Here is a 13,353-nt window from a genome sequence, read left to right on the forward strand (position 1 = left end):
TCCAGGTACGTGCCCTTAGCGGAACCAAACCCAGGACTCTCTGGTCTGTGGGCTAACGCTCTAACCGCTGAGCCAAACTGGCCAGGACTATTTCTATGGTTTTAAAACAAGGGCAGTATGCCCTGGCCAGATAACTCAGTTGGTTAGAGCATCATCCCGATAGGCCAAGGTTTCAGGTTCCATCCCTGGTAAGAGCAATTACAGAAGTCACCCAATGAATGCATAAATAAGTGGAACAACAAATCAGTGTTTCTCTCTCTCTCTCTCTAAAAATCAGTTAATAAAAAAAAATTTTTAAAGGCATTGTAATAAATATTGTATAGGTAATTTACACAGTATATACACTTGAATTTCCTCTAACGCCTGCCTGCTAGTACTTCTCACAAAACAGTCCTTGAGCTTTAAAGAGACCAGACTGCAGATCCCATCCAGACTGCAGATCCCATCCAGACTGCTTTTATCTCAACAGACTTCTGTGGGAAGCTCACGTTTCAGACTGTGGAGTGAGTGTGAAGTTGTAAAATGCTTAAAAGCTGGGCTATTTGTTGTGCTTTGAAGGACCACGGGGCAGTATGAACATGATCCTGAGAGGAGAGGGCTGTTGGAAGTGCTGGCCTGTTTCAGTCCAAAGGAGCACTTCAAGAAGAGATTTAACACGATCTTTAGGACCGCAGGCTTCCCCTCGCCCAAAGTGCAGCTCACCTCCGCGGGGGGCGTGTGTGGGGTGCAGGCCTTGAACTGCCTTTTCAGCTCGTGGTGCAGAAGTGGTTTCTCACTGGCAACCACAGGACGGCCAGTGACGCGGAACTTCGAAGTCTCCTCCTCCCCAACATCCAGATAAAGTGAAAGTAAATAGGCGCTTGGAAAATTACTAGTGTTTTTCCTCGCCAGGCACAGGGCGGTGGGAAACCTGTTGCATCTCCGTTCCTTTGGGCACCGCCTGTGCTCACCGCGGGCCATAGCAGAGCTCCCGGGTTTTCTGTAGGACCCTCTTAGCACAGACTTCAGACGGTTGTCTGCTCATGGTTGCTCTAAAAGGAGCAGGCATCTGCGAAGGCTTTGTGATCCACCTTAATTTCCATTTCCATGACAAAGATAATTTATTCTTGAACTGAAATGAGACATTTATTCACCCCAAGTCTATTCATCTCAGGCAGTTACGTGCTTTTCCTGAGAGGAACCGGCTCATTTCCTATAGTGCCCTTCCTGCCTTCAGCTTTAACTACTATCAATATTTTTCTGTTTGGGGAATTTTAGTTTGAACAGCAGCGATAAGCCACCTTTTGAGAGGAGATTAGATTTTTTACTTTGCAACAAGGTTTACATTCAAACATTCCTATTTCTGGTTCTTGAAAACATAACAGAGGCTGAACTAAGACATTACAATGGTTAATACAAACTGCTAGCCTCAGCGTTTGTCTCCATTTCTTTCGTAACTGAGCCTCAAAGACAGTTGGCATGCTCGTCCCCACTGGGTTTAACTGTTTGGTGGATAATGATGTTCTACATGGAGGGTTTCAAAGGCTGGAACCCAGGAAGAAAAAGGTTTGATAAATTAGAATGTGAGCTCTATGAGAAAAGGGATTGGCTGTGTTCCTCCGCTGTATCAAAGGTGCAAAGAACAAAGCCTGGCTCATGAAGAATGCTCAATGAATATTTGTTGTGTAACTGGGAAGAGAAGTATTTTGCCTATATAGAGCTAAGCTATTCTCAAACACTGTCAAAACCATGTACCAATAGCTGCCACTTATAACATTTTGAGGTTAGCATTTCTTCATTCAAAGGTGTTGGCATATTTAACTATTTTTTGAAAAAAACAACATGTATATGAGAATATATCTCTCTCTATATATGTATGTGTGTATTCAATTTTTTTGTCTGTTTAACCAAAAGGTTATTTTCTAAATATTTATGAAGCAACTGAAGTATAAGACGAAGCATATATAGTTATGAGGAAGATCATGTTGAGATGAATCAAATGGACCCTGCCTTGAAGATGCTCAAGATGAATCTGATAGGGAAATAGACAAACGTGCTCACGTGCGTTGTACAGAGAAAGCCACGGAGGAAGCGGATCCAGGAGCCTGCCTGAGTTCCAGGGAGGACTGCAAGGAGGGAAAGGGCAGTGTCAAATGCATCTCTATATCCTTGTTGCCTGGCAGAGTAGACAGATATTCCCATTTGTCAAATTAATGACTGAATGCATTCACGGATAAAGAAATTACCTATTCCTCATAATTGAACCTGAATCCTTGAGTTTAAAATAAAGAAGAAAAAATGTGGTGTTTCTGTGGATTAAAGGAAAAGACCACATCTAAATCAGGGAGGGTGGAAGAAATCAGGGGTGCTGAAGGAGGTGAGGATGAAGAGCAACTTTCCAGGCCCAAGGGATGAAATTAGTAAAGGTGTGGAGGGGGAGGGGAGATGGAGAGCCCTGGGAGGAGTAAGTGGCCAGATGCAGTTGCCACCGGGTGTGGTGGGTGGGAGGTGGGTGGAGCTTGAGCCTAGTACTGTGGCAGGCTGCTCTAGAGGAGTGGATTGCATAGGGAAGGCAGGCCAAGGGGTTCCCCCTGCGGCAGCATCCTGGCCTAGGAGATGAGGAGTACTGGGACCATTAACCCAGCACTGCTGGGAAGCTGGACAGAAGAGGATCTGACTGAAAAGGCAGTGAGACCCTTTAGCTTTTCTATTCCAGTTGGAAACAAAAGCCACAAGAATCTTATTAGTAGATAGCAGAGGGATTAAAAAAAATTCCAGAGACTTGAAAAACTGGAATGGAAAGGCAGGTGGTTAATTAGACACAGGGCTGGGGGTGGGAGTCTAGAGAGAAGGAAGAATGAAAAATGACTTCAGGTCCAAGCCTAAGTGACTAGGGAAAATCATCTTTTCACAGGAACAAGTGGCAGGAACAGCCATTTGTATTGAGGATGGAAATGTGGGAGTGAAGTTAGATTTAAACAAGTCTTAGGTACAAAGAAGACAGTCAGCTGGGGATGTCCAGCAGGTGGTTGAAAACCTGGTGGTGATTATCTAGTGGCTGAGCAACAGATTTTTTAAAATGATGTATTTATTTGAATAGGTTATACTACTGTCACTTTTGGTTGAGTGAAAATTAATTCTCCTTCCTACTGTTGGTTGCCTCTTTTCTCTCTCCAGAGGCAGCCACAGACTCCAGTTTCTTGAGTATGATTCTGAAGATACTCTGTGTGTGTGTGTGTGTGTGTGTGTGTGTATACATATGTTTCTGTCCCCAGGAAGGTTTTGTATTTTTGTTTTTTAAAGGCTAGAGAAGACTTGTGTGTCTTTGAGACAGAAGGACAAGAACAAGGAGAGGTAGAGATTAAAGAAGCAATTAAAGCCCTAACCGGTTTTGCTCACTGGTTAGAGCGTCGGCCCGCGTACCAAAGAGTCTGGGTTCGATTCCAGTCAAGGGCACGTACCTCGGTTGCAGTTCAGTCCCCAGCCCTGGTCGGGGTCGTGTGGGATGGAGGCAGCCAATCGATGTGTCTCTCTCACGTCGATGTTTCTCTCCCCCTCCTACTCTATATGAAGATAAATGGAAAAAATATCCTCAGGTGAGGATAAAAAAAAAAAAAGAAGCAATTAAAAAGGAATTACTGAACCACAGTCGTAGAGAAGGTAAGAGCGGACAGAATCAGTGCTGGACTAGGAAGGGCAGGTGGGCGGCAATGTGGTTTCCGACGCCGCACCACTTGTCCGGCCCGCCCCCCGCTGCTGTGCGGAGATGCACGGAGTGGTGGATGGGTGGCTGCCGGAGTGGGGCAGAAAAGATGTGAGACAGCCACTGTGGACACAGAAAATATCATAAAACTGTCAGATCTAGACAATCAAAAAAGGTTTATTTTGACGATTTATAAAAGAAATATCACCATTGCAACTTGAAGCTATTTACAAATTTAAAAATAAATTTACAGAAATTATTCACATATTACATTAAGCAGTTTTATTAAAATGGTACAGGTAGTGTTGAACAAATGCAACACAACATAAACCAAGTTTTAAATCACATAAATGCCCTCAAAGCATGTTCAATAACCACTGAAAGATGGTCCAGGAAAAACTGGAAAAATACGATTTCAGGAATCAGTAGAAAGATGATTTTCACCTTTACATCACAACTGGTCTCAGGAGATGTGGTCTTTACAAGTCACTGAAACCTTAAACTGCAACCAGAATCTTACATTTGGATAAACAACTGGTATAATTCATAGAATATAGGACTTGGAATTTACACTGTGATCTCCTCAAAGGTAGTTTTAATCAAGGATGATATTATTTGTGGTTAATTGGACATTACACTTTACTTTCCTAGGTTATATGCCAATCAATATTCCTGGGAGGGGAACGTCTGAGGATTCATCAGAACCACGGCTGTGCATCTCAATGCTCCTGCCTACTCAGGGCTTTATCTACACGTTAACAGCCCCCGGGGGAAGAACACCATCCAAAGTTTTGGCCCTGAGCCTGGTCTTGGCTGCTGCCGCTGATAACTGCTGGGCACTGCCCCTGAAGCCAAGAAGGGAATGCTTGGCAGCTGCCCGGGCCTGCTTCCCTCAGCCCGCTGCCAGGCCAGAGTATAGAAGGGCCGGCAGCTCCATGAAGATATTCAAGTTTAAGACTAAATGTCAGGGATTGCTGATGACAAATGATTTTCATGAGGAAAATGCCTAAAAATAGGTGTTTACCAAGACCTGAGATTTATTATGTAGTTTAATTAAGCAAAGGTACAGAGGAGTCCACTTCAGCTCATTCCTAGGGACGGCCCTTAAAATAAACAGAACTCCCCTACTTCACATTGCTGACCTGCAGCCAGGTATGCGACCCTAAAGGACAAGGCCCAGCATACATGTTTTTAATAACTAAAAATAGCAAATTTTACTACTCTGGCCACTAGTAATATTTCATGATTACAAGCCTTAAAAATTTAATACACATACAATTTTTTCTTGTATATAGAATGCTTACACATTAAAATATCAAAGGCACTTTTAGGTTACATGATAGACAAAAATACATGAATAGAGACAGGATTTTTTGGTTCCTTCAGTTTCTGTGTCCGTGGTGATCGAGGGCCCAGTTCTGCACTTCACCTTTAGCGAAGAGTGTGAAGACAATGGCACCAAATATGTTAATAGCAGCAGCGATCCAGAAAACAGTTTGCCATTCTTTAATAGTGTTCTATGGAGAAAGAAAGAAAAAAAAAACGCACATGCAAGTTTCTTGTTTGTAGTCTACTTTATAAAAAGGTGGTGTCACAAGACTGTTACAATGGTAACATTATTCATAAAAGAAATAAGCCCAGCCCTGGCTGGTTTGGCTCAGCGGTTAGAGCGTTGGCCTGCGGTCCTGAGAGACCCGGGTTCGGTTCCCGCTAAGGGCGCGTACCTCGGTTGCAGTTTGTCCCCAGCCCTGGTTGGGTTGTGTGGGTGGCAACCACTTGATGTGTCCCTTTCACATTGATGTTTCTCTCTCTCTCCCTCCCTCCCATTTTATCTGAACAAAATATCGAAAAATGTCCTTGGGTGAGGATAAAAAAAAAAAAGAAAGAAAGAAGCCCAGCGTCCAGTAGCAGTGAGGCTGTAATATATTTGTTCAATGGAATATTAGACAGCAATGAGAACGAATGAGTTACAACAACACAGATACATTTCACAAACAAAATGTTAAGCAAAAGAAGCCAAACACAAAAGAGTACACTCATGGAGAATTTATATAAAGCTTAAAGAATCAGACAAAACTAATCTATATGTTAAAAGTGGGTGTTCTTGGTAGGAAGGGGTACCTGGGGGCTTTGCAAGGGAGGTGTAATGTTCTGTTGGGTGCTGGTTACACAAATGTACTAACTTTTTGAAAATTCACTCAGCAGTATACTTAGGATATTCTGCTGCTAATATGTATTTCAAAAATACATATTAACCCTGGCCGATTTGGCTCAGTGGTTAGAGTGTTAGCCCACGGACCGAAGGGTCTTGGGTCGATTCCTGCTCAAGGGTACGCACCTGGGTTGCAGGTTCCATCCCCAACCCCAGTTGGGATTGTGCAGGAGGAAACCAATTGATGTTTCTCTCTCACACCGATGTTTGTCTTCCCCTCTCTCTCTCCTTCCCTCCTTTCATTCTGTCTAGAAATCAATGGAAAAATATCCTCAGGTAAGGATCAACAAAAAACAAACAAAAATACATGTTATACTTCAATAAAAATTTTACTAAAAATGTGTGGCATGTCCTTGAGTCAAACATTACGAGGCAAGTGTTATGTCTGCATATCATCTCCCAAGTTCTTAGGTGGAAAGGTCAGGAGCAAATCAAGTAAGGACAAATTAAGACGGACGTAAAGTTTGAGGCCTGGCTGGAAAGATTCTGCATGGCTCTTGAATGGCACCCAAAACAGGACATGCACTGGATTTGTCAATAAGAGATCAATAAAATTGTTCAGTGTACAGTCCACTGGTATAAAAACATCAGGCAGTTATCTAAATTTCTGGGTCACATAACTAACTTTAACAATCATTTTTTGGAATGTAACTAACTTTAACAATCATTTTTTGGATTTTTATGATTTCAATCTAACCACAGTGTTACATTTGCAACATGAAACAAGCAAACACACACACACACACATAACCCAGTAAAATTGGCAATAAGAAAGAAAAAAAAAGCAGTAGAAAGCTAGTATAAGGTCGTTTACTTAGGAAAATAGGAAATCAGGAAGAGAGGAGCACTGTGTGGTTGTTATACTTAATCTGAGATGAATGTATTTTGGTGAAAAAAATCTTAGCAATCCACCTGAAATTTTAGGGACTCTTTAGCTATGCTAACAGTGTGTCACCGTCCTGGAGGAGGAGTCAGTCAGTAATTACATCAGGTACCAGAAAGAACTGCTTATGAAAACTTCTTAGGATCCCTGACACCAAGCTTCTTCGTATGATTTCTGGGATAAAATAATACCTCATTATTAGGAGGCAATGGGTGACTTAAAATCAAGTGTACCAGAAATCTCACACAGGTCCTAGTTGGCTTTAAAAAAAACTCCACTAGATAAACCACAGAACTTATATGCATGAATGCATAACCAATGGACATGGACAACAAAGCCTGGGACAGGCTGGTGGGGGTGGGGGTGGGGGGAGGGGGGAGGAGGGTGTCAATGGGGTAAAAAAGGAGAAACATCTGTAACAAAAATAAAATTAAAATTAAAAAAAAAACAACTCCACTAGTTTTTAGAGAATGCTATTTTGTTTGTAACAAAACGGAATCTCAGACACACTTTGAGTTTTAATTATTTTTTATACTCTGACTCATTCCACAAAGTTTTTGAGGAAATGCAGTAAATTTTAATTGTAAGTGATCATAATTGTAAACAGCAAATATATTTTTCCTTTTTAAAAATAACATCCTTTAATAACACTCAACAGATGTTTTAATTACATATCCAAAATCCAGTTCAGTTCCCACTTTACAAACATTCAAGACTTTAATTCAGGAATCCGTGTTTTCCAGCATCAGCACTAGGAATATCATAAAGTGACATTAACACATGGTAGTGTGTTGACTTTCTTTTGTTGTCACAATGTTCGATGAAGATAAGGTTAAACATTCTGATGAGTCTATATAGAGACACAGAGTTTTGGGAAACACTTTCCTAACACACCTTTCTATTATGTGAGAAAACAGTGATGAGGGGACTGACTCATTTAAGTAAGGGATTAGAGATGGTGGGAACAGAGATGAAATAGAAACAGTATCTGTGGTAAATACACACGGGTCTGACATCAGTATATTTGGTAATAGGAAAGTTTGTAAGCATATCCTGAAATTCTAAGAATTAGTGTTAATTTGATCACAGAGACAAAAGAGAATTAAACCTCTAGTTTAAGTCAGCTTCTTGAAGAATGTATTTCACCAGCCCTTTAGATAATTTTAAAGAGCAGAAAACGAGTTAGAAAGGGCAGTTGAGGTCATTTATTTTGATTTCTAACACAATGTAGGAAATCTTTCCTGTTGCAGAGTCTCTGCTTACTGATCTAGCCGCAGGCTGCCAGCTGCAGGCCGGCCACTCTGCCCCCCCTCCCCCCAGGGCTCAGGGCCTCTGCACAGGCTGGAGGCAGCTCTTCCCACAGCCTGGCCACTCCCCTAGCACTCGAGCTCCACAGACGGTTCTTTCCTCTGTGCCCAGAGCACTCGGCACATTGTCCTTTATTTGATTTCATATGATCTCTAAATGATGATTTTCTCAAGTGCAGAAACTTGTCATTTTTTGCCTTTGAATCCTCAGTATCTGGCATATTAATAAGCACCAAAGAAATGCCTTCTGAATACATGTTTGACTGTTTCAGAGCTCACCAATTCATAAGGCAGCCCCTCCCACAGAGCAACAGCTTTAAACAAGAAACCTCCTATTGTGTCCTCACCACATCCCTCCTCCGTCTTGGTGGGACTGCTGAGAACAAGTCACCATCTTTCATATGGTGGTCCTTTGAGCATGTGACACTTATGTCCTCCCAAGCCTGCTGCTTCTCTAAACATTCTCAGTTATTTCGACAGTTCTGTATTAATTTTCACATGAGTTCCTGACACCTTACCTTCATGCATCCCATTCTTGAATAATTATACATTACCAATTTCTTATTCATTCAAATACAATACTCAAGTCACTTATCTGTTATAATAGCACAACTTTTAAGTACTGGTGTAGTTTCAGCTCTAAGATCTTTGTTTAACATCGTTCTATTATTCTGTCTAAAATCCAAAGAATGTTCTTTGAAAATATACATTCCTACCCTTTAAGACCTTTACCTTTTGTTGCTATAAGAAACTGTCTAAAAATAAACATTCAGAATTTTACCCTTAATTAAAATACACTCAACTTTGATACAGATGTGTAGCTTCTAGTGAACTGTTTAGAACTTTTCCGTTTATAAATTAATTATCTACTTACCTCAGGGGTCAGACTTTTAGCAATGACAGGCCCAACCATTCCTGGAATAGTGGCGAATGTATTTGTGATGCCCAGGAGGATACCAGCATACCTGTAGAAACATTTTCATTCAGGTTCACATCGTATCATACATTCAAGTAGCTGTATTCTTATAAAATTTTATGTCTAAATGAAATGCCTTACTGGAACAGGACACTACTGAAATGTTTAGCTGGTGAAAAACTGCATTCTAATAGTTAACTAGCATTCTAACATTATTTAAACATGGCCATTAAAATAAATCCCTTTTATAGTGATATATAAAAGTGCTGAGATATGATTTTCATACATGAGCATATCTAGATAGGAAGCTTGATCTGTCTTAAATTTCTTCTAAGTTAAAAAGTTTATTTCCTAATTACAAAATGTTTCATTGTTGAAAACTTAAGAAAAAGAAAAACATTAAGAACATAAAATGATCTATAACCCTTCTATATATAGATAACATTTTGGTAAATGTCCTAATTATTTTTTCTGTATAGATATATTTCTAATATATTGTTGTAGAAATGAGATCATATTGAACACCAATTTTACAACTTACTTGCTCCACTTATTACATATCTACCTATAGTTAAATCCCTGTGCACTGTCCCAGATGTAGACAATTGGGTCTATAGTGTGTGTGTAAGTGAGACAAAAAATGCATTTTTAAAAGCTCAGAAAAAGTCCTGATTTATTTTAAGGGTAAATCTTAAGGGAGTGGGATATTCTTATACATGTTTACATGCAAATCTTTAAAGAATTCCTGCCTATATTTGGGAAATGCTAATGATCTGTTGATTTCTCCAGTACATAAAAAATGTATATAGACTAAACAAGGCTACCATAGCCAAGATCTTAGGTAACATCCTAAAAAGAATGACAAGCTTATCACTTTCTATTAAAAAATCATATTGGACTTGTAATCAGGAGACCTAAAGATTCCTACCTAGTTCCACCATTAACCATCTGTGCAACCCTGGGCAAGTTAGTGATAGATTATTTCCCTTATCATTGATGGGTTTATAGATGTATACAGGTAAAATATCTGGTGGTCCCAGCTGAGCACCTGCATATCCCACCAAGTATATGAAAAGAAAAATTTTAAGGGCAACATACATACGAAAACCTTGCACACCTACACTGATGATTTAATGCTTTCTGTAGTCTTCTGCCTGATGTGCAATGGCCTAGCCCTGGTTCATCTACCCAGCCTTGTTTTCTAGTACCAGACAGTATAAAACTTCAGGTACAGACAGCTCTCATTCTAGTTGCTCACTCTGCTATGCTCATTCCTGGTACTTATCTTTATTCATACTAGATTCATTATCCCAAATCCTCACTCTGTCCATCCAAACCACTTACTTGGCACCTGGGATGAAGCTTTCTCTGTCTAGTTTGGCTCATACTGAGCTCTGTCTTCACAGAATCTTTATTGCCATTAGAGCTAGTACTACATGTTTTAAGAGGTAACTGTTCTCTAATTCATGTTTGCCAATTCTGATTCCATAGTCTCACTGCAAACTCATGTTTTACTCCCCTTTATTATTTCCAGTGGCCAGTACAACATATGCACTCATTCAATACACGTTGACCAGAGAAGGTGCACATGACCCAGTTGTTCGAGGCCCCTTCCATGCACCCATAGGGCTCTGGCTACACTGACTGTTGGGGCCCCTGTCCCATGGAGACTGGCACCCCTCTTGGGCATTGGCCCCAAAGTGTGACAATCCCTGATCAAGAATTTCATATAAATGGAATTATATAGTATGCAACCTTTTGAATTACATATTAGGGCTGCTGAGCATCACTCCAAGTTGTGTGGATCAATAGTTTGTTCCCTTTTTATCATCCTCTAACTGAAGGAACTGGGATTTTATGCTGTAGATAGCCTACTTTCTGCATTTTGTAGATTGCTTCCCTGGGGTATCATTTAACATAGTAATATGTCCCCTGTATTTCCTGTACACTGGTAGTATCTAGAGTATAGATCCTACAGGGTTCATTAGATTTAGGTTTGATATTTTTAGCAAGAAAACTTTAAGGTGTTGGTGTAGTTAAAAATCAGTTAAGTAAATGGCATCTATTATTTTTCATAGAAATCACATACACATAGGAAAAGTCCAATTAGAGCTTTTAATTTTTATGATAGGGTTATAAAATAAAATTACAGTAAAAATTGATGAAGCTTGATGTTTATTACTTTTATAATCTTTTTTTTTAAATTGATTTTTTTTTTTTTTTTTTTGAGAGAAAGAGGAAGGGAGAGAGAGAGAAACATCCATGTGAGAGAGATACACCTCCGGCTGCCTCCTGCATGCCCCCTACTGGGGATCAAGCCCGCAACCTGGGCATGTGCCCTGACCAAGAATTGAACCAGGACTGCTCAGTCCATGGGATGATGCTCATCCACTGAGTCACACTGGCTGGGCAGTCTTTTAATCTTTAAAGAAATTTTTTTATTGATTGATTTTAGAGAGAGGAAAAAGCAGAGAGAGGGAGGGGGAGAGAAAGAGAGAGAGAGAGACATCGATTTGTTGTTCCATTTATCTATGCATTCATTGGTTGCTTCTTGTATGTGCCCTGACCAGAAATTGAGATGACACTCTAACCAACTGAGCTACCCAGCCAGGGTTAGTTTGTATAATCTTAATGTTGGAGAATACTATTTCTATTAGGGTTTAAGATCATCAGTACCTTGCCTGCAGATCACTGATCTGAAATTCCTCTCCCCTTTTTAGATATGGAAAAGTGCCTGCTAAGGATTGTGTCCTCCCAAAATTCATATATTAAAGTCCTAATCCCCAATGTGACTGTATTTGGAGACAGGGCTTTAGGAGATCATTAAGGTTAAATGAGACAAGGGTGGGGTCCTAACACAATAGGATTGGTGGCCTTATAAGAAAAGGGAGAGAGAGAGATGCTCTCTTGATCTTGGTGAGGAAGTACTGAGGAAATACCACATGAAGACATGAAGATGGTGACTCAAGCCAGGAGGAGTCCTCACCAGAACCTGCTCATGCTGGCACCATGATCTTGGACTTCCAGCCTCTAGAACTGTGAGAACATAAATTTGTTTTTTAAGATACCCAGTCTATTTTGTATGGCAGCCTCAGTTGACTAATACAGTGCCTGAATAAAAAACCCTGTTGAACCGAATCCAATTATGTATGAACATCAAAAATTTTTATGTTCAAAACTCATGCATACGGGATACAATAACAAAACCATGTGGCACAGATCTTTTTGGCTTATGCCCCTTAGGGAGTGTATCTTAAATTAACCAAGCTTGGCAGAACCTGTCTTTTTTTTTTTTTTTTAAACCATTAACACCTTGGCAGTAGGAGTAAATGACTGCAATGTTGCCAGGCTTTTTCAGTGACAGATATTAAGTGCAGATGAACGTTGTGAAATTCTAAATGTCAGCACCAAGAAACTCATTCAAGTATTTATATTACACTAGGCCAGGAAGGGCCATGAAAGATTGATGACTGCTTGGAAAAAACTTGTTGTATGGACTTAGTCTAGATTCTTTGCTATTAGAGTATTAGAATTCTGGGAGATTAACAGTTAAGAATCTACCCAATTCCCTTGAATCTGGGCAACAAAATTATCCATAGAAAATCCCTATTTCAGTCTATAGAAGAAAAGGCTTAGAAAATACCATGTGCGTATTTATATGTTAATAGAACACTGTTTATTGCAAAACCATATGTCAGGCACGGTTCTAAATATATATATTTAATAAACTATATAGATATAATTCCATTTGAATAGTAAACTCAACCCCATGAGGGGTGATTATTATCTTCATTCTATAGATGAAGAAAGATTATAACATGTTACCCAATTTGTCTGTTTCTAAATCAGTACTTACTATTTAAATATTATAATCTATAATGCTGCCTTATTAAGAACATAACCATTACTGAGTTTAGTCTGTAGGAAAGACCAATTTTCCCATTCTTAATTTTTCACTACACGCCTCAGTGCTGAACACTTAAAGGTCTGAGGGGCTCAGTGTTGTTCCAACCAGCAGTGTCATTCACTGCATGGGCACTCACTGGTGACCAAAGACAAAAAAACAACTATGCAACACTGTCCTAAGACACATAATCCCCAAGTTAACCAAGACACAGGGAATTAGAAACAACTATTATGCTTTGAACAAAGAAAATTCTAGCAGGAAAATAAAAACCAAAAACTCATCTGAAGGATTGAATCAAAATATAATGGAGAGAAATAATTTTGACTTCGATGAGATTTATAATTTTACAGCTGTATAATTTGAAAAGTTACATGTTGTTCATACATACATACATACATATATATGTACATATGGTGATCACAGCCATACACTTTGTACCCAGGTCA

At 39.8% G+C, this 13,353-nt stretch overlaps 1 protein-coding gene across 1 annotated transcript in view; it reads right to left on the bottom strand.

The window, feature by feature from the left end:
* Window positions 1-3,930: 3,930 nt before the first annotated feature.
* The window catches only part of SLC17A5 (solute carrier family 17 member 5), a 65,605-nt gene continuing 56,182 nt past the window's right edge, over window positions 3,931-13,353 (bottom strand). The window contains exons 10-11 of the mRNA XM_036247686.1: window positions 8,959-9,049; window positions 3,931-5,199 (exon numbers count right to left, since the gene is read on the bottom strand). Of these exons, the coding sequence (XP_036103579.1) occupies window positions 5,065-5,199; window positions 8,959-9,049 (226 nt within the window). The 3' untranslated portion in view covers window positions 3,931-5,064. The remainder of the gene's footprint in view (window positions 5,200-8,958; window positions 9,050-13,353) is intronic.

Source organism: Molossus molossus, unplaced genomic scaffold (assembly GCF_014108415.1).
Source record: "Molossus molossus isolate mMolMol1 unplaced genomic scaffold, mMolMol1.p scaffold_m16_p_8, whole genome shotgun sequence".
Lineage (NCBI taxonomy): Eukaryota > Metazoa > Chordata > Mammalia > Chiroptera > Molossidae > Molossus > Molossus molossus.